The following is a 23,132-nucleotide window of genomic DNA, read 5'->3' on the forward strand; positions in this document are numbered from 1 at the left end:
ATTAAGAGCTGAAGCTCTACTAGGAGAAGAAGAAGATAAGAAGCAAGAATCATCGCACGGCGCCCCGTCATAAGAAGAACCTCATCCCAGCATCCAACGGCGCAGCTTTTTCACAAAGGATCACGGCCACCTCATCATCACGGCGCATCTTTTCCACCAAAGGTTAGAATAAGTTTAATTTAAGATAGGGTTAATTAATTTTAAGCTAATTTAAGATAGCAATTTAAGATTAGTTTAAGTTAAAGTCACTTTCGTATAATTATTTTATTTTTAATTAAATTAATTTAAGTATATTTTTTTGTGCAGAATTTTCTTTCATCTCCCTACCCTTCCATCAATATTCCCAAGGTATATCAGCTTGATAAGGTGGGCGACGTCAATTGGCGCCCAAAACGTGTCGGCCATCGAAATATTGTAAATTTCGAGGTTCGCGACCCTGAGAAAACTTACAAAAAAATTTATATGTATAGGAATACATATTTTTTTTTTTATTGACAGTCCCATTTTAAGCTGATTACCTTGAGAAAGGGGTAGGAGATTGTAGAAGATAAAGAAAGTAAATATTTACACATTTTATGCATATGTTTTTTTTGTCAAATTAATTTTAAATGCACATTTACATATATTTTTTTGCTCTCTCTTGTTTTAATACAATACAGGTGTGGTGTTAGGTAATTCGATTTTTTTTTATTGATCGATTAACGTGACCGTAAACAAACAAAAATATGCCTCTAACTAGAAACGGCACGTTGCGTGAGCAAGGGGAGAACGAAGAGAGAGAAATAGATGCTTGGGAAAATGAGATAAAGAAAGATCTCCGGATACATTTATTAGGAATAGGATTTAAAGTCCAAATGCAAATCGGAACGCAAGGAACATTTTTGGTAGACAGAGGAAATAAATCTGTATACGACTTACGCGTAGCGCCGGGAGTTACTGAACCACCCGAATCTAGGGATAATTAGTTTAAATATTATATTTACCCACTAGTATAACCATGTACGAACAGAAGTAGTAAATAAGTTAGGAAATAGACAAATATTAATAATTTAATTGAAGATTGATTTTTTTGCCATTACAAGGCGGGGTGGATTGACGTGGTGAAACCACGTTTCTCCTCTAGCCTGGCAAAAATAATCAATTATCAATCGTTTAATTTAATTAGTCTTAGAAAAAAAAAAAAATCTGTGCGCTCAAATATTTTTTTGTGGCTCCGACCTTTTATAATTTACCTGTCGTAAAACTAAAATGTATTTAAAAGGTTTGAATCATAAAAAAAACTGTCGCCAACCCGCTGGCCTGTAAAGGGATTATTTGCCGGCGGTTTTTATGATTATAGTAAAATCATTTGTTTACGATATAGCGCAAATAAAATTATTGCTAATTGATGTCTAGACGTTGAAAATTTTGGGGGTGGATACAAGCGCACCGTCAGCCAATGAAAAATGGTTTCGAGGGCGTGATCTTCAAGAAGAGAAACTGAATATAACGGGAAGAAATCAGTGGGATCGATCTCTTGGAAGCCGGCAGTTGGTCGGAATACTCTCTTAGAAGCCAACAGTTGGAAGGATCAGTTGGGAGGAATCAGTCGTAAAAGGAAAGACCGACCAGTCGGACTGGTCGGAATAAGCACTTGGAAGTCGGGGACTTGGAAGTCACTCTTGGAAGCCAACAATTGGAAGGATCAGTTGGAGGGAGTAAGTCGTAAGAGGAGATCGACCAGTCGGACGGCTGGTCAGCCAGAAGACACAGAGAAGAAGATGAGTTGGAAGGAGCATCCGGGAAATCAGTGGGATCGAGGAGTTGTAAGCAGCAGTCGGGAGAGATCAGGGGGATCGAGCAGTCGGGAGACATCAGTTAGAAGAAGCATACCTACACCAGGTTTTAAGACTTAAGTGAGGAGAAGAGCGGGAGCTCTACGCAGGGAGAGAGAAGATAGAAAAAAGGGATTTACTCATCCGGAGTATCAAAAGCAGACCCACGCCGGGTCATAAGCCTCAAATTAAGAGCTGAAGCTCTACTAGGAGAAGAAGAAGATAAGAAGCAAGAATCATCGCACGGCGCCCCGTCATAAGAAGAACCTCATCCCAGCATCCAACGGCGCAGCTTTTTCACAAAGGATCACGGCCACCTCATCATCACGGCGCATCTTTTCCACCAAAGGTTAGAATAAGTTTAATTTAAGATAGGGTTAATTAATTTTAAGCTAATTTAAGATAGCAATTTAAGATTAGTTTAAGTTAAAGTCACTTTCGTATAATTATTTTATTTTTAATTAAATTAATTTAAGTATATTTTTTTGTGCAGAATTTTCTTTCATCTCCCTACCCTTCCATCAATATTCCCAAGGTATATCAGCTTGATAAGGTGGGCGACGTCAAGTTCTTATATCTAAAATTGTATTTTTGGGAAATTGTTCAAATATGTATTACAGTACGTATGCACATTATTGTTGACTATTTAAATAATAACCATTTTATGAAAACGGTGTGAAGAAAATGGCTTTCAGAATATCAAATACGAGTACATAGTTTTATGAAATGTATCCTCCATTCATCAATATTTCTAAACCATGTGAAAACTTGTATAAGTATAGTCTATTTTTAAGGTGGGATAATCGATAGCCCGCAACTTAATTTTCTTTAAACCCATGTAACATTTAATGTAATATCTTTTTATTAATAATGGTATTTACGTAGTAAAGATTAAATTTAAAAATAAAATTATAATGAATATGGTACAATTGTCAAATTGTCTTTTGTCGATTCGTTTTACACGCAAGGAGTCCCACGATGTTATCTATGCACATTAGTATTTTTATATTGCATTTAGTATTTTTAGTGTTCATTAATTATTTGCATAGTCCGTGTATTTGGTGTGATTCGAGTTTGCGAGCAAGAGAATGGCCACCTAATTAATCCACTGTATTTTTAGCAAGTAGAGAAATGATTTTTAAATGTATTTTCCTGTATTCATTAAATATTTTCGTGTGTTCATTGAGTACTTGCATGGTCCATGTTGTATTTGGTGTGATTTACTCCACCGTTTAACACACATAACATCTTGCATAACATCCAAGTAGAGAAATGTATTTTCATGTGTTCATCAAGTATTTTCGTGTGTTCATTCAGTACTTGCATGGTCCATGTTATACTTGATAAACCAAGTTTATCAAGTATTTTCGTGTGTTCATTGAGTGTTTGCATGGTCCATGTTGTATTTATTGTGATTTACTCTACCTTGTGTCTTCCAAGTAGAGAAATGTATTTTTAAATGTATTTTCGTGTGTTTATCAAGTATTTTCATGTGTTCATTGAGTATTTGCATGGTCCATGTTGTATTTGGTGTGACATACTCCACCGTGTGTTATCCAAGTAGAGAAATGTATTTTTAAATGTATTCTCATGTGTTCATCAAGTATTTTCGTGTGTTCATTGAGTACTTGCATGGTCCATGTTGTATTTGGTATGATTCGAGTTTGCGAGCAAGAGAATGGCCACCTAATTAATCCGCCGTACGTTATCCGAGTGGAGAAATCGAAAATGCGGCTATTGTTTTTTGTGGGAGTTACCAGACCGCGTCCAATTCCCTCGGCGACTTGGAGAGGAGATATGTTTGTTTTCGTTTGGCGAGAAAAAACGATTTCGTTCGCTCGGTTTGATTCATCGTCATCACCAGGCCGTGTCAATCCGATTCAAGCTCAAGGCCTCCACCGGTATCTCACTGCTGTCCTTGACTTTTTTCTTCTACTTGCACTCGACTCTCGTTAGTTCCCCTTTGATGGCGATGAAGTATTTACAGCATCGACTTTTTTCCATTCATCTCTTTATTTGCTGAATGATTTAAGAGAACATAAAAAGCGCGTAGTTGTAATATTTCGAAACAAATTTCAAATATTATTTCACCACATTCTATTGAGAAAGATGGTGTTTATGCCAAGAATTTTTTTGCCTAGAATTTTCTCTCATGAATTACATTAAATTAAAGTAACTTTAAACATAAAGAGTAAATCCACTCACGAGTAGGCATGGGCTATGAAACTTGAAAAGTTGAAGCCATTTTCACACCTTTGCACCATTTGGTGACGATGAAGGGTTGGAGAGATACAGCTTGATTGATTCGGTGATGCGTGCTTAAAGAACAGGCGTAAAACCTCCCTGAAGGGTGTGTAAACTCGTGTAATATTAAAGTATCGCGTGTTTGGGGCGATATTACGTTAAGTGTGGAAGGATCGGTTCGATCGAAACGGCTTTCATCGTCGGAGGTATCACCAGAAGCTTAATGCCACTTTGGCTCGACGGTAATATTCGTAAATCGCGGTTCGTCACGCGAATGGATGAACTCGAGGACCGCGATTAGCTCGTTAATAGACTAGCGCTTTGAAATGACTGCATAGGATTCCTCGAACTATCAACCTTGAAGGTGATTCCCAGCTTTTGAAACCTGCAATTCAGCTCAGTTCAGTGTGGAAAATCGTCATTTATACTGCTACTACTACTTCTATTCAATTAAATTTATTCAGTAAAAATTAACATTAACTACTAATACTTCTACTACTGCTACTACTACCATCACACCGCTTCCTCGTAGGGGTAGGCAGAGAAGATAGAACGCCTCACCACTCTGTCTTTGAAAACATTATTCGCATCTTCCACATCGTGCATCTCCTCATACATTCAAACCCCTTATCCGCACCCCAATGGTGCATAGGGCACTGCATTATATAAACACAGTGTTATCTTGATCGTTAACTCACGAAGGAAAGGTGATCAGCCCTCCGCTTCAGGTACCAGTCCAGGGGAATATTGAATAATTATTAGAGTGAAAAATCACCTATATTTTTGGGCCCCTCCTGAGAATCGAACCTGGGACCTCCAGAACGGTAGCCGAGCGTGCTGACCATTACACTACGGAGGCGGACAAGACTCCTCATACATACTCGTCAATAATCCCAACTCACGACCTGACTTTCATGTCACTTTTATGTATTTGAAATACTTGATCGTGAACTTCAAATTTTCCTCAGTCTTCTTCTGATACTATTCTACTAACTACGTTTGCCTCATATATTTTTTACCGTTCTATCCACGCAAATTTGTTCCCCATGTCCAAATCATCTCAACACGTTTTTTTTATAATTTTATCTACAACGCTTATCTCAGCCTTGCATTCTTTCCTCATTTTTCCATTCAAACGTCTATCGTACACCGTTTCCGATCCTCACTGAGAGATCGCATTTCAACTGCATTCAGTATACTTTCATCCTTCTTATGCCAACTTCATACTTCACTTCCATACACTAGAGTTGGTACCAGGACTCTGTTGAGCTCTGCCAGTTTAGCTTCCCCTGTTTTTTTTGTTGTTGCTAAAACTGATTTCAGTACACCGATCATTCTGCTACCAGCATTCACTCTCCTTTTATAACTTTATCAATCTTTCCGACCTTTTCAATAATGACATTTAAAGTGTTTTACGAGATCTAACCTGTAATTAATATTATTGGTTAATTCCCAGAACAGATCAAGACACGCCATTCATCTGCATATTCAAATGGCAATTTTATTTATTATCTATTTTAATTTGCCCATACAGACGCATACAACAGAAGTGGTTTTTAACAAATATGCAATTATCTTCGTCGACCTTAGTCTTGTATTTTATGAGTGGTTTTACGTCGGCTTTCGATTATAGCGCATAATTACTAATACATTTATATGTTTGTTTCTTAACCTTTTTCCGCCCACGCAAGTTTTCTTGTTTTGTTGCTTTATGAGCTGTTAAAATGTTTTGTTGATTTGTTTTCAGGTAGTTTTGTTGTTTCCGTATTTTTTTTTGGTTTAACTGTTGTTGGTTTCATTTATTTTCAGGTAGTCTTGTTGTTTCCGTAATGTTGTTGATTTAGCTGTTGTTGGCTTAGCTTTTGTTATAGTTGCTTTTTGCTCATGTTTGAATGTTGTTTTTATATATGTTTTATCTTATTTTGCAGGCAAATCGTCATGTAAACGACCTTTTTGAAGATCTTCGAGATGGACTCAATCTCATGTCGCTGCTGGAGGTGCTATCTGGCGAACACCTCGTGAGTAGAAAATCACATTTTTTCATCTTCAAAATTCCTGTAATACTTATATATTTTAATGCAGTGGAAGGCAAAGTATGGCTCCTTGACTTCTCAAGTCATGACAAGCGCCGTGGCGTAGTTAGTTAGACGCTCAACTGCGAAACTGGCGTTGCGGGTTCGATTCCCGTCAAGTGGAAAATTAATTCGAGAAAGATTTATTTTTGATTGGTCTGGATGTTGGTGAAGTATTTTTCACAACTACCTTCCTATACTTAGTATCCTACCTGGATACAAGCCTATAAATGTATAGGCTCTGGGGGAAAGAAAGTGCGACTCTGGTGCAAATATCCGCGGAAGGCACTTCGACTCTACGGATTCATGCGAACAATCTTTTTGAATCATGAATCTTGTTAAAAGCATACTGAAAACTCGTCTTCTTGACGAGAATCTGGAAACATGCTAAAAATAACGACATATTGTACAATCCTGACTTGATCAAACTTTCAAAGCAGATGGAATTTATTTATTTTCAATTAACATATCGTATTCATACTGGAGAAAGTGACCAAGTGCATTTCTTACAAAAACGTGATCGTTGACTATTTGATATCATACTAGCTTAATATTGCCCTAAAAAATATCCCAAAGGATTTTAAACTTTGAAGTATGATATATTGACTTGTTAAAAATGACTAACTGCATTGATATTTATTTTTTCGCCAAGGAAAAGTGACTTAAATGGCCCTCCTGAGCATTTTATATTTTGTTTGCTAGTCACTTTCTCCTGTACGACTACGATATACATTACAAACTAAAAAAAATAAAGCGTATACATTAAAATATAAACTAAAATCGAAAATATGCAAAAACTACTGCTAAAGGTGTAGAAGAATCCCGCTTCGGAAAACTCCTTCAGACACATGGAACAGATCAATATCCAAGTTCAATAGCGGTAGCTCTTCTACAGGCATAACCATTGGCAGGTTGGTCCTGTGTATAGGAATGTGAAACAATCTATGCCGACGCTGTCTTAGGTAACTATCAGGAACATACAGACCAATGTTCCGGATAATTTCAGGATTATCGATCATACCGCGCAACAATCACATTATTCGCATTAAGTATGTGTTATTACGGTTATCTTACTTTTAAAAGACTTTTCATTAGTGAATAAAATCCTTAGTAAGCATGAAATCAAGTTTTATTAAGTGCACCCGTGATACACAGTTACGTCTGGAATACACAGTTCTTTTAGATACTGTTTTTATTTTATTATTATTAATATCTTTGTCTCCGTGTGTCTCCAGCCGCGCGAGAAGGGGCGAATGCGATTCCACATGCTGCAGAACGTCCAGATGTCCCTCAGCTTCCTCCAGTTCAGGAAGATCAAGGTGGTCAACATCCGGGCAGAGGACATCGTCGACGGCAACCCGAAACTCACCCTCGGGCTCATATGGACCATCATCCTGCATTTCCAGGTAAGTCGCTTTATAATTCCCATCACGGTCTTGATCTTGTTAATATTTGTCACCGTTTAAATCTTTATCCCTCTCGGATAATTTTTTTGTTGTGTATACGTCGCTCTCTTTTGCGGCACTGCCGTGGCATCTGAATATGTAGCTTTCTTTCTCTTCTCTACGTAATATCTTCCTTCTCTCTCATGTAACGAAATGCGCCTGATAAACGTGACGCATTCTTGAAATTTTACTATCGATTCTCGTCCAATTATCGAATCGCCGCCTAAGAAGCTTAGCTTCAATATTTATATAAAATCTCTAGTGTGGTATTTATGGAGATAATTTTAGACACAGTAAAACTTAAGTCATTCCCTCATTATCCATTTGCTCAACACGTCCATACCACCTTAAATAACTTCTTTTAGTCTTTTCAAATATGCGTATGATGAAAATAAATTTAGAGAAAAAAATATTAGACACGCAAAAAAAAAAATCAAAAATAGTCGAGTTGGATGACAATCCGTACGTGCAAATATTTGACAAGATGACAGGCGTTTAAAAATACAAAACTGGCGAGAAAAACACATAGCCTGTGTACAATTTAAAAAATTACAGCATTCAAATTGCAAAGATAATGTATTCAGACACCTCGCGTCAGATACCAAAATTTGCCATTGTCGAGGTAACCGTGCGAACTATTCAACACTTATTGTTCTGGAATATCAACAAAGGAACAGAGCAGAACTCCGAATGTTGACAGTGATCACGTCACCGGAACATGGCCGACGGGGTTTCGAGTGGCTTGCATTGCGGAAAGATGAAAAAAAAATCGTCTAGATTTGCCACAAAGTCGTGTGTTTATTCCACTTCGACGGTAATTTGGTTCGCGACGAGGCGAAGCCAAGGTCGTCCAGGAAATGCCATTGTCGGGCTTAAACGATTCAAATTCAACTTTGAACAAGTGCGAATACACAATGGATGTCTGCAGTATTTGACACGCTCCGAAATTAAGAATATGTTATTTATTTACGTATGAATATATTTTTTAAATTGTTAAATGGCAAATGATTCACAATTTACACATGTGAAATAAGTCAGAATTAAAAACAATCTAAAACACACCATTCACCATCATTAGCAAAATGGTACACAAGACGATCCACATCAGGAAAAAATAATCGCAAGTACTAAAAGAATCAAAGATTAGTTCGTTGATAAGTGTCAAAGCAAACTCCTTAAACGTTGAACCGAGGTGATTTTGAGTTTATTGAAGACGCATCAGAACTGGGTTCTTTTCGCCTATGCCAAAAATGGTCAGAAAATGCTACATATCATACATATATTGATGCATACCTTCAGTCAAGTTAGCTAGCTATTTGAAAAACAAATTTTCATCTCAATCTTCGATGGCCGAAACGTGCCGAGGTGCATGGTGTCCCTGGACCATCTGTCGTCTTACCTCCTAGTTATATTTTAATTTATTCTTATTGTGCCTTTCCGCGTTGAAGTTTGGCTAATTTCTACTTTGTCTGCAGCCGCTCTGAACAGCGACGAATGCTGCAGTGGAACCACTCTTTCAAGTTGTTAAGCCAGGATATACGTCTTCTGCCTATGGTGTGTTTACCTTCCACTTTTCCTTGAAATATAATACGTATAACTTCGTATTTATCTTCCTCATAAAATGGCCAAAGTACTTTAGCTTTGTTTTCTATATAGTGTATATAACTTCTTTCTTATCCTTTATTACTTAGGTGATAATTTGATTCAATATATGCAGTGTATCACTCAGAAGTTGTCAAGGCAGGATATACGCCTTCATCCTATGCTGCGTTTACCTTCTACTTTGCCTTGTAATATAATACGTATTACTTTGTTTTTCTCTCCCTCATAAAATGACCAAAGGACTCTAGCTTTATGGTGTTCATAGTGCCTATAACACTTTGTTTCACCATTAGTTGTTAATGGTATTATTATATTCATCATCTTGGATCATTTTGCGCACGTCTTTGCCAATAATTGCTATTGACTTTGGTTGTCCAAACACGATATTTCCTTTCAATATCAACATCTTTTTTTTGCCTGCACGGCCTTTCGCGGCCAATTTGAAGAATGCCTTTGCATTTCTAACTCGTTAGCGGTGTCTTTAGATGTGTCGTAAAAGAATGCCTCTAATCACTCGCACGTAATTATTGCAAAATGCCTGTCAATCAATCTGTTGTATTCGGGGCAAGGTTCCTTGTATCGAGACCGGGCGAGATTTACAGATATGCCAAGACAGGATCTTGTTTTTTTACGGTGCTAATCCCGTTATGTGTCTTATTACATTACTGATAATTCGATCAAGTGTTCGCGTGTAGAAATGGGACATGAACTTGGCCGAAAAAGATCGGCGGTGTTGATGGATGCGTGGAAAATCGATCTGAGACACGGAGAAGAAGGGTCAAATTTGAAAGTAAGAAAAGGCGAATTCACAATTGCTTTTCAACTGGTGGTGATTGGTCCTACGTTCCAGATTCATGTTTGAAGGATGGAATATGTTTGATGGGATGCAGATGACGCATGAGAAGGGTTCAGGGTGAAGGAATTTGCTGCCATATGGGACAGGCATTGGAGGAGGAATAATACGTACAATACAATATATAAAAATAGAAAAGTACGAATTGGAGGTTTTCGTGATTTTTTAAAAAAAATTTTTTCTTCTATTAGCTGTACTTGTGTTCCATGGTTCCCAAAATTTATTAACGATAAATATGTGGATTTTTATATGTTCAACTCGATATTGTCAGCCCTGAGATCATTTAACATTGTCAGTCGACTTTGAAATCGCTGTGTGTCCCTCGTTTCGTTCAATTTGTCTTTTAATTGAGCTTTGACGTTTCCCTTTTCCCCTTTACTTCCTCCCGACCCTCTTCCAGGTATTTTCACAAACCTACAAATGTGGAATTTGCTAATACGAATAGTACAAGTACTTATTTTGATATATTAGTCTATATGGATAACTTGATGTAACTGTTTTGAATAATTCCCTAACGAAAAAAAATCCATCTTCCTTATTGAAACTGTCAAACGATCGGATTCCTGATTGGTTCGCTATTCTCTTTCTCCCTTATCGAGACTGTCGAACGGTCCGATTCGTTATTGGTTTCGCTATTCTCATTCTCCCTTTTCGAAACTGTCAAACGATCGGATTCCTTATTGGTTTCGCAGTTCTCCTTCTCCCTTATCGAGACTGTCGAACGGTCCGTTTCTTTATTGGTTTTGCAATTCTCCACCGCGCTACGCCAGATCGTGATTTCAACAAGCACTGGACACGAGCGTAGGTTGATGATATACTCCACATTGGGCACGATTATCAAATGAGCGCACAAATCAATCCGAGTCCATCAGATGTTGCGAGGATGCTGTGCGAGCGCCATTAGCGACAATGGCGGTCATACAACATGATGCCCTGTCGCAAAAGGCCCGCGGCGCTCTTTACGCGTCACTATTTTACAATAACGTTATTAATACGGTTCGGAGATGCGTGTCGGGGCGCTTTATTTTATCGCCGCTGCGTTTCGCGTGGGACGAGAGCAGACTCCATATTTATGAGTGTGATTGCACGTGTCTCTTTATGTGCAATGCTGTTGCGGCTAGATTTATTGGGGGCCATGGGACGATTGCGGTGGCTGGTGAGGTAACGCTTTTCACGTGTTTAACCCTTTCGTACATATTAAAAAAAAGTATCGAAAATCTCTAGACTAAGTAGGTACTTAGACATAAAAGGTGTTTTTTTTTACATTTTTGACATTTCAATATAGATAAAGAAGAATATGGAAGTCGGAGAATTTACAGGCCGTTTATTCGTAGGGTGGTTTAAGTGATCACTTTACACACGTGTAACCACCATTCTACCCATGATTGTCATCCACGGTACTCAAATTTTTGGAACTCCTACATATGTCATTAATCTCATGACGTTGTACATGAGTTCACGAAAGCCATCTGTGTTAGATTGAGAAATTTTTCATTTAGCAGAGATATCCCTTTTATTTTCAAATGTATGCACGATCATTCTGGAAGACGCCTGAAAACATGATTTTCAATTTTAATGAGGTTTATAATTTGACCAGTTATTTCATTCACAACATTTTGGGTTTGTCCGAAAACTTGTTCACAAGTCTGGGTTTATCCACTTAGGAGTTTAAAAATAAAATAGAAATTGCATGGGTTGCTCTTGTTGATGATACAAACTAACCCACTTATGGCTCGCATTTCGGTCTGTGACGTAATCCCCGAATTCCTTTTATGGGCAGGCAATCTCTCCGCTTCCACGAATTGTGATCACCGTGACGTCACCGCCCATGACGACACCTGAGACTCCACGGTGATTGATGATGTATTATTTCCACATCCAGCCCGCTCGTCTGAGGTGCAAGCCTAGCGGTGTGTTGCATGTATAATCGTGTATTCTTTTTTAATTTATACTTCTCGAATGTTCACCTTATCTGCATTGTAAGATGTATAGCTGGCCGCGTGTGATCTATGGAGATCTATGTTGATCGTAGTTTATTCAATGTCTCTAAAATAGGCAGTAGTTTTACTCAATCAAAAATTATAGTTCTTCACAACATTTTGCTGTCCAATCCTTGCTCCTTATTGTAGTGTCGGGCTGTGGTCCCGTGGTTAGTGTCGCGGACTCTTAAGTCAGAGTTTCTCGGTTCGAACCCACTCTACCACAATTTGATACCTATTTCTAATAATGAGCCGCTTAGGATCACTGCCGGATGCTGCAGAAAGATAAAATGATTCGAATGCTGCCCACGACAGAGGGTCTTACAATCTGAGGACGAGAAGAGCCGACTCCAGCAGTCTACAAAGGCGATAAGTTGGGATAGAGCCAGGAAGAAGAAAGGGAGCTCTGATAAGATCCAAGGAGTAGATGTCTAGAATTTCGAAATTGTGAATCAGTTCCAAGATTTATCCAAAATAAATACAATATTTGCCATATTATATTGGAGATTGCAAATCGCACCACGATGACGAGTGTTATATTATACTTATTTACGGGCTAAACGCAGAAACAGGTCGAAGAAGAAAAAAGCATAGAGGGTTTCTCTTTTCTGCAGACGTTTAATTGCTGTATTATACACACGTTGCATCCTCACCTACAGACCCCGGTACACCTTGCGTCTTTTTTTACATCGTGACGCAATGTTGACTATCCAATTGTTGTTCTGATTATGGTGATCTCGTCTCGCGGTGATGTCACCCTTCCCCGGGCACTATCCGCGCCGGTGTAACACCAGCATTAAAGGTGATATCTCGGCCACAAGACGCTAAGTAATGCGTTATTAATATGCGCGATTTTACGATCTCGGATGGTACCGTGGGCCGAGCCTCAGATGTCTAAACGTTCGGATTCAAATGATAGAAAAAAATGGTAATTTATCATTTCGGTAAAATCCCACACGTTAATTATTTAACGACTTCATTTAATGTATGTTACAAGATTAAAAACACGATAAAGATCTTAATGGATTTATGATACAATCGAGCATTTGAATCTACGATGCTGAGTACCTTGTCTTGTCGTGTTGTCATATTTCAATAAATTACACAAATATTGTGATGAAATCATCGGCTAAAAATGCAAAGTTTTATTATCGAGAGAGTATTTTTGTTTGTTATTCTTTGCAAAAGAACAACTGGTTGATGAGAGAGAGGAAGATCCCCACACGATGGACCGAACAAGTTAAGACAGCAGCAGGCATCTCGGTGGTTGGAGCGCTACGTGCAGCGCAGTCAAGGGATGACTGGAGAAGAGTCATTGTTTTGGCAAGGGTCACAACCCTCAGTAATGAGGAGTTAGGGAGAGAAGAATTGTTTACAAGGACAGATTGGTCAGTTAGTTAAGTGTTTCCGATGTCTAGTATAAATATTTGTAAGAATTACGTACAGACAATCTGTCAGATGTACTTATCTGATGTAGATTATCTCCCTAAATGGGATCAGTGCACCCCCATTTGTGCATCTTATGCACCCTTATTTTATTTTCTCGGTGACATTGACGCCCCGCAAGTCGAAATTGACTTTTGAGGTCTTTATAGATGTTGTGTGGTCGGGTGATGGACGGTTATCAGTAAAAGATCGCTAGTTCTTTCAGCTTGGTTTACTTTTTTATTTAAATCACTAGTATGTAGCTCTAAGTGAATGTCTGCTTTTGAGGAGAGGCTAATCTAGAATAACGCTTGCTAGACTACATGGGTATTCACACGTTAGCGGAATGTTGTTGTCAACACTGTGTCAGCAACATACCCACATCACTTAAAGTAGACCACTTTGGAAAACTTTGGTCTATAGTCCTCTTCTTCCCTTTGCATCAATCAACATATTCCTGTCTTTTTGAAAATTTTTGGACTAAAACGCGCAGAGGCTGCTTCACTTCTAGACCCACTTTTTCATCATCTGATTTATCATTTGATGTATTATTTTCTGCCATCTGATCATCATTCGATTTATTCACTTCATATCATTATTATATCATCATCGTTTATAGTATCTTGTGCTTTTCAACTTGAAGCACCGATGAAGTCAACTCCTTGGTCGCCGTTTGCGTTTTTTTGTACTCGATGACCGATCCTCTCGTTGTTAACAGTTTCCATCTTTGTTGTTCAAAAGTGACGCAATCACCCTCTAGGCCCATCTATCGCAGTTTGAACTTAATTGCTAATGATTCACAATTTCTCGTTTTGACTCTTCCGTAACTGTTAATTCTGTATCTCGTCGTTGGATCTGCGATTTTTAATGCGGTGAATCTGGCTGGCGTTTAACAAAGGAATCTGGTGTGCAGTGTTGCCATACATACAGATTTTAGGCTACCGTTGAAGCTGACAGATTTTACTCTCAGGTAGTACTTTTAGTTTTATACAGATTTTTGGAATGATTAAAGAAAACACTTGTTTTTATACCACTTGAGTTTTATTAAAGACTACATGTTTCAGAAGTTAAACTTCCATCATTCAGGTCTGTATAATAACTGTTAACTGTCTGTATGTTATTATACAGACCTGAATGATGGAACTTTAACTTCTGAAACATGTAGTCTATAATAAAACTCAAGTGGTAAAAAACAAGTGTTTTCTTTAATCATTGTAACATGTCTTACCACAAAGTTAATGCCGAAACAATAAATAAAATATCAGATTTTTGGAATTGGACATAAAACAGAAGAATGAAGATATGTATAAATTCGAACATGATAAACATTTGATAAAAGTAGGAGAGATTGGTTTTCAATATTTGAGTGCGTTATTTTTTATTGGGTAGGTTACTACATATTTTGTCTTGTCATGGAACATTACGCAATTTACGCAGCGTACAGCAGTATTCCTCAAAACATGACTATTCTGTTCATGCGACCGAGTGTTCATTTTTAATACACTTCGCGTAATACGCAACGTTTTAATTAGTGCTGGCTGGAAGATAATTATTTTAAGGCTTGTTTGGAAATAGGTGAAAAGGGTGAAGAATATGCATACTGTAAGAATATGCACATATGTAAGTTCGTGCTATTTGTATCAAAATTTTAAAGCAATGGCAAATAGGCACCTACACAGATTTTAAGTTATTGATTCTAAACAGATTTCGAGACTGTTTGATTCAGACTTTTTGGATTGGCATATGGCAACACTGCTGGTATGGTACATAACGGGAATCTTTGGCTCTGTGGGTTATAGCATAGCTAACAGTCGAGACTAGAGTCTGTTGTGAGTGCAGCACATTCGTGTGATGGAGTGCTTCCTGTCACCTCGATCTAATGATTGAATGTCGTGTCCGACCAAAGTGAAAAAGTAGGTTTACTGACCACTGACAATTCGCTCACTCCTTTCAAGAACGTCATAAATCAAAAATTGTCAATTTTCAGTTGTGCATGTTTTCGGAATGCCCAGAAAATGTACTATATCCCAGCAAAAGAGGCATATTTTTAACATAATATTTACCCGCTACAGGGCAAAAAGTGTTGTTTTTGCATTTCGAAGAAAAGGTATTGTTTAAGTATTTTTTAAAATATACTAAATATTTTTCAAATGGAGAAAAAACCTTCAGTTTTTACCTAAAAAGATCTGTTGCACAGTAAAAAGTTCAATAAGTGTCTTGATATTTATTTTCAATACATTGTATTATATTTTCAAGCTTTAAAAACGTTCTCCTGAAAAATCAAGTTTTTTGATTTATGACGTTCTTGAAAGGAGTGAGCGAATTGCTCTCTACCGGTTTAGAACCTGGGTCCATCGCACTATGTTAGATAACGTATTCTGTATTTCATCATTTTCGTGTCTCTGTTTTTTTAACAATCTTTCCTGGTCTAATGCCCCCTTCGACCGACCTATAGTTTTTGTGGCGATCGTAAAAGATGGCCACTTACGACTGTGGTTGGCAAAATTATAAGCCAATGCACATTACGGCGATATTTATAAAATATGTAATATTCTCAATATTATTAGCATTTACTTTGTGGTAAGTCATTTTTACTTATTTTTTTACGAAAATGTTAATAATATTCGTATATAACCACTTACCGAGATTTTTATGTTTGCCGGTTTCGAGATGTACCCGTCTCGTCGTCGGGACAATCACTACCACAGGATGCAAACAATACTACCCTTCAATAGCATAGCACTATTTAAATGAATATATAATAAAACCCTTATCCGCACCCCGATGGTGCATAGGGCACTGCTTCATATAAACGCAGTGTTATCTTGATCGTTTACACATGAAGTAAAGGTGATCAGCCCTCCGCTTCAGGTGCCAGGCCAGGGTAATATTGAATAAATATTTCAGTGAAAAAAAGCACTATTTACACACTTAAAACTACATAAAATGTTTAACACATGCGATTTTTGGTCTACCCGAAGACCAACATGCACCAAAGGTTTCAGCACATACATGCGTTATGAGCCGAGATTAAAAAAATAATAAGTAAAAAATATATTTAATGTTTTTTTTATTTCTTGTCAGTGGGAACATAGACAATAAGGTCATTGTCTTTATTTTATTTTATTTATTGTTTCGGCATTAACTTTGTGGTAAGACATGTTACAATGATTAAAGAAAACACTAGTTTTATACCACTTGAGTTTTATTAAAGACTACATGTTTCGGAAGTTAAACTTCCATCTATTATTTCGAGAAATAAAAATACTTTGTGTTTTGATCCACTCACATTTTTATTAACCAACTAGTTTCGGCAACAACCTGTAGCCCTCTTCAGGGTTTAATTTATGACTAAATTAAAGGGGTTGTTGCCCTCTTCAGGGTCAAGTCATAAATTAAACCCTGAAGAGGGCAACAGGTTGTTGCCGAAACTAGTTGGTTAATAAAAATGTGCCGAAACTAAATTAAAGGGGTTGTTGCCCTCTTCAGGGTCAAGTCATAAATTAAACCCTGAAGAGGGCAACAGGTTGTTGCCGAAACTAGTTGGTTAATAAAAATGTGGGTGGATCAGAACACAAAGTATTTTTATTTCTCGAAATAATATATCAATATGATCCACAAAGTTAATGCTTTCAATATTCAAAACATTAACTGCCATCATTCAGGTCTGTATAATGTTATTATACAGACCTGAATGATGGAAGTTTAACTTCCGAAACATGTAGTCTTTAATAAAACTCAAGTGGTATAAAACAAGTGTTTTCTTATATCATTGTCTTTATTTTATATCAAAGGTACACTCCGGGTGACCATGTAAGCAATCGCATTTCAGCAGTTTCTAGTTGCCATATCTCAGGTCAAATGCTAGTTACGTTGTGACCTATCAAATGACCATATGTCGCGGCAAGTGCGGCCCACCGGGCGTCCGCCCACCGCGCGGTCGCCCCCTCGGGCCCGCGGTGTAGCGTGCGGGGCTCCATACTCGGTGGCTCGGTGGTATGTAGGTCTGCAGATGGTAGTCGGCCCATCTGGTCAAGGTCGACTCCCTGCGCTGGCAATGCCCGTATTATGGAGGTGCAGGGTGTGACGTCACGTTTCTGCGTTGCAAAAATCCGAGCAACTGAGGATGGATAGATGGGTTGACGGGTGTAAGATATTTTCACATTTTGTTGGATGATCAAGGATCGTAAAATTTTAATTTCTTCCGCCTCCGTAGTGTAATGGTCAGCACGCTCGGCTACCGTTCTGGAGGTCCCAGGTTCGATTCCCAGAGGGGGGTCTAATAAATATAAGTGATTTTTTCATTTTAATATTTTATTCAACATTACCCTGGACTGGTACCCGAAGCGGAGGGCTGGCCACCTTTCCTTCGTGTGTTGACGATCAAGATAACACTGCGTTTATATGATGCTGTGCCCTATGCACCATTGGGGTGCGGATAAGGGTTCGAACGAACGAAAATTTTAAAGCCATATATATTCGTTTGCTATATTCCTTATGAAAATTACGTTGAGGAAGACCAAGAAAAACATGGCACGATCAGGTATGCCAAATACTTGAAAGTGGTCAGGTTAGGGAGTCGTAACAATCGGCGGGTGTGTACGAGGAGATGCATGAATGTGGAAGAGGCAGAGTGGTGTGGCGTTCTTTTCTCTCTGCCTATCCCTGCGGGGAAGCGGCGTGATGGTTAGTTAGATCTTTTATTGAATTTGTGAAAGTACCATCAATACAACAAATATTTCATTATGAAAAGACATCAACGCTGAGTCATATGAAAAACCCAACGTTTTTATTTTTTTATTTTGTATTATTATTTTGATTGTAATATATTTATTTTTTTGTCATAAATCTCAAATCTTTTTACTCTTTTTAGAAGAAAAAAGAAGTAAAAAAATGTGTATTTCATCGTTAGATGGCTGGACAATTCAGTCTTTTTTTTTAATTACCTGACGTCCAAGTGACTCTGAAATCTAGCTACGGCTAGATGCTACACCGCTTATCATGTCCCTACTCAGGCTTCAACTTTATAAGTTTCATAGCCTATGCCTACTCGTGAGTGGATTTACTCTTTATGTTTAAAGTTACTATAATTTCATGTAATTCATGAGTGAAAATTCTAGGCAAAAACACTCGCGACAATTCAGTCACGCTCCATCGACTCTTTTTATAAGCTCTTTCGAACCTAGTAGTTTCGCGTTTCTCCGACAGATGGTGTCGACGATATCGTCATATCGTCGACACCATTTTCTCTAGTTGGTTTGCGTCTTGGCTAATGCTAACTATTTTTATATTTCTTCTTTAGCCATAATTATAATATTTTCTCCGTTTCAATTAACAAATCAAATGATTTTATTTTTATAATCACGTGGAGTTTAAATCAAGGATTTATGTAATCGGGTTTTTTCGGATGCTTTTTAATTCTCATTGGTTGTTCAATGTAAATTAAAATGGATTTTACAATTAATGATGTTGTTTTTATTTCTGTTAAATTCACTATCGACTCAATTTATTTTAATATATTTTTTTATGTTAAGTTTAGTTACTTTGTCCGCCTCCGTAGTGTAATGGTCAGCACGCATTGCTACCGTTCTGTAGGTCCCGGGTTCGATTCCCAAGGGGGGTAAAATAAATATGAGTGATTTTTTCACTGTTATATTTATTCAATATTACCCTGGACTGGTACCTGAAGCGGAGGGCTGATCACCTTTCCTTCATGCGTAAACGATCAAGATAAAACTGCGTTTATATGACGCAGTGCCCTATGAACCATTGGGGTGCGGAAAAGGTTTTTTATTTTATTTATCAGTTTCTAAATATCGGTATAGACGCAGCTCGATTCATTACGTTCAACGAAATATCAAACATCAAAAAGTGTAAAAACTTTCATTTCTTCGCTTTATTTATGGATTCGTTCGTTCAACGTCACTTAAGTGATCACTTTATATACTTGAGTAACGTTCACCATTCTGCCCATTATAGAACAACCACGTTGCATTGATTTTTGAAATATGTTTATGTAACATATCGCTCACTCCTTTCAAGAACGTCATAAATCAAAAAATTTGATTTTTCAGGACAACTTTTTTAAAGTTGAATAATATAATACAGCTTCTTACAATTAATTTTCAATTCAATTCAAACCCTTATCCGCACCCCAATGGTGCATAGGGCACTGCATTATATAAACACAGTGTTATCTTGATCGTTAACACACGAAGGAAAGGTGATCAGCCCTCCGCTTCTTACAATACGACACTCTAATCAAAGAAGGCAAACTGACTTAGTTGAATTGATGAAAAATCCCAATATCTTGAACAAGGCAACAAAAAAAAACTACTACAGTAGATATAAGATGAATGAAAGGCGCGGTATTGATCAGATTATCACAATACGACACCCTAATCAAAGATGGCAAACTGACTTAGTTGAATTGATACAAAAATCCCAATATCTTAACTTGGCGGCAAAGAAAAACTACTACAGTGGATATAAGGATGGATAAAAGGCGTAGCATTGATCAGCTTCTTACAATTCATTTTCAATTCAATTCAAACCCTTATCCGCACCCCAATGGTGCATAGGGCACTGCATTGTATAAACACAGTGTTATCTTGATCGTTAACACACGAAGGAAAGATGATCAGCCCTCCGCTTTTTACAATACGACACCCTAATCAAAGAAGGCAAACTGACTTAGTTGAATTGATTAAAAATCCCAATATCTTGAACAAGGCAAAAAAGAAAAACTACTACAGTAGATATAAGATGAATGAAAGGCGTAGCATTGATCAGCTTCTCACAATACGTCACCCTAATCAAAGTAGGCAAACTGATTTAGTTGAATTGATAAAAAACATCCCAATGTCTTGAACATCTGGGCAGGATTTAGTTGGCGTATCGGAGCGTGGGCAAACGGGACCGATCACACGGAGATGGTAGATAACGTAATAATGTTTTTATCAAAAACACGAGTCATTATTCTTAATGGCGAAACATTCGTACGCTGCGCCGGGTCCGCGAGTCTAGTACATCATCAGCTGAGCGGAACGGGGTTATTAGTTGGAGCACTAGAGAACACCGGTGAGAGAATGGCTTATGGCAATAAAACACATTACCCGAAATTGCGAATGTAAAAAAAATATACATTTTGCCCTCAGGCCAGATTCTTGCAAATTTGATTTTTTTTAATTTTCTTTTTTATTCTATGAGATATTGGACTATTTAACCTGCGGATGATATATCAACATTATAGGTACAATGATTAAAGAAAACACTTCGTTTTTTACCACTTGAGTTTTATTATAGACTACATGTTTCAGAAGTTAAACTTCTATCATTCAGGTCTGTATAATGACAGACCTGAATGATGTAAGTTTAACTTCTGAAACATGTAGTCTATAATAAAGTGTTTTCTTTAATCATTGTAACATGTCTTACCAAAAAGTTAATGCCGAAACAATAAATAAAATAACATAATAGGTGTCTCAACTTCAAAGAGACAAAGCATCTATCGTTTTTATACGAAAGAAGATGGAAGTCTGAGCATCCCAGTATAAAAATACTTTTTTGATTTCAGTTTTACTTAGTAAATACCACTATTTCTTAAAATCTACTGTGACACGTGTTTCGATGCATTCTCCGCCTCTTATTAGTGTCGCCAAATGTGCGATAGGTAGACACCACACTCTTTTTATTTTGCCGGGAATAATTCCTATCGTGATTTGATTTTGAATGCTATTTTCTTATCTTTTTGCCATGGAGAGCGCATTTTTGGCGCAGATAGCCAAGAGTCTCTCCTTGATCAGCTGAAACACTTATTGATATTTCGCCCGATTTTTAAAGGTAGCACTCGCTTTTGCCGACGGACCATTATCTGCGTGATTCTGGTGTGTTTTTACGGCGATGACATAATGCGGACATGTGTTAACCTTGGCCAATGTGGAATTTACATACACAATGGCCAAATTACCAAATATGGGGCATTTAGTGTCATGTGCGGAAAAAGAGATCAACAAAGCGTTTAAAACATATAGGTACAATAAAAATATGCTTTTGACGTGAAGATCCATAATACAGGTCCATCTATGGTATATGAATAAAAACGTAAATGTCAATTTTCCAAAACCTTCAATCTTTTGAAATTATTCACCGATTGCTTTAAAATTTCGACACATTGTTGCATTATTTATATATGTAGATGACAGGTATTTTTTTTAACGATCGAAAAAACAGGGCCATCTGTTGTCAGTGTAACAGCAACAAACGCAATACTTGATCTCGCTCATGGCGGACAGCGTGCTTCTTGACATCCACTGTCATTTATCATTTATAATTTTTTTCGATTGCATTGTTGTTTCATCTTCTTCTTCCTAACTCTTCGACTGTTGGGGTCAGTTCTCATCGTCCTCAGGTTGTAGGTCCTTCTGTCATGGACAACGTCATCTAGGTCGTGTCTTGGAATCATGTTATCTTTCTGCGGCATCCGTGAATTCTTTGATCTTCTAGATATCTTTCGAAAAAGATCCATGGCTATTGCCTCGTTCACAATATGATCGGGTTCTACGTCCTATGTGCCCATACCATCTCAATTGCCTTTCCTCTACCTTACTATTGATGCCTGTTACAACCAGGCTTCTACAAATGCGTGAACTCTTCATTTTGTCTTTGTTGTTTCGTATATTTTAAATATTTTCATCGCTTCAAAGCATTGTGCAATTATACATATCAGAAAGTTGTGCATTTTGTGCAACGACGATATTGGAAAAGAATGTAAGGCTGAACAAGGGATAGTTGAAAAGATTACGAAGAGTTCTTTAAGGTGGTATGGACACATGGTGTAAATGGATAATGAGAGAATGACTAAGAAAGTATATGTGGCGAATGTGGGCGAAGGAGAACAGAACGAGGACGACCAAAAAAGACAATCGGATCAATCAGAACCTAAAATCTGGTGGTGTCAAAAGTCTGCTTAATCGATGGGCATGTATGACTAGACGTATGGATGTGAAGGAGGCGAGGAGTGTAATTCAGGACAGAAGAGTGTGGGGTTCCTTCCTCTGCCCTAACCCTGCGGGGAAACGGCGTGATGGTGGTAGTAATAGTAGAAATATGTGCTTTCTATTTTCTTGATGTTCCGTTAAGCCACAGTAACGTGCGACCCATCCATGGATAGCAAGCAATTCTTCCGTCTTTTCTATCTTTGTTGATTTATATATTTTTTAATCGGTTTCAAAATCAATCGGGCACACGTAACTCCTTATAAAGAAGGATATAAGTATGTAATTTTGTATTTTTTGTGTGCAATGAACGCCGCAAACCGAGTGGCTCTCTATGCACAGGAATGTCGGCTGTTCACATTGTACATCTTCATGCATCGCGCACACCGGATGTGGCTTCCTCTATTAACGTCTTATTTACGACTTGGCTTTTTGTACTTTTTTTTTTGGTAACTGCATCTTATTTTATTCAACAGATTACCACTTATGGCTCCCAAACAACTATATGCTCAAACAATCCTTACATATGGTATGCACTTAAGAATTTCTCTTAGAAAAATAATAAAAAGGTCGTTTCTAATATTTTCATTTTACAATGCTTGTTTAAAAATCTGTGAAATTAGAACGCAATTAAAAGCAAAAATGTTAGATGACAGTATCCGTCAAGAAGCGCGCTGTCCGCCATGAGTAATGGTTGGTATT

At 37.6% G+C, this 23,132-nt stretch overlaps 1 protein-coding gene across 1 annotated transcript in view; it reads left to right on the forward strand.

Moving 5' to 3' along the window:
- The window catches only part of shot (dystonin-like protein short stop), a 331,096-nt gene that overhangs the window by 55,472 nt on the left and 252,492 nt on the right, over positions 1 to 23,132 (forward strand). The window contains exons 4-5 of the mRNA XM_088269259.1: positions 5,987 to 6,076; positions 7,366 to 7,536. Of these exons, the coding sequence (XP_088125385.1) occupies positions 5,987 to 6,076; positions 7,366 to 7,536 (261 nt within the window). The remainder of the gene's footprint in view (positions 1 to 5,986; positions 6,077 to 7,365; positions 7,537 to 23,132) is intronic.

The sequence above is a fragment of the Brachycentrus maculatus genome, unplaced genomic scaffold (genome assembly GCF_059751285.1).
Source record: "Brachycentrus maculatus isolate JH-2025_06_01 unplaced genomic scaffold, ASM5975128v1 h1tg000343l, whole genome shotgun sequence".
In the NCBI taxonomy this organism is placed as follows: Eukaryota; Metazoa; Arthropoda; class Insecta; order Trichoptera; family Brachycentridae; genus Brachycentrus; species Brachycentrus maculatus.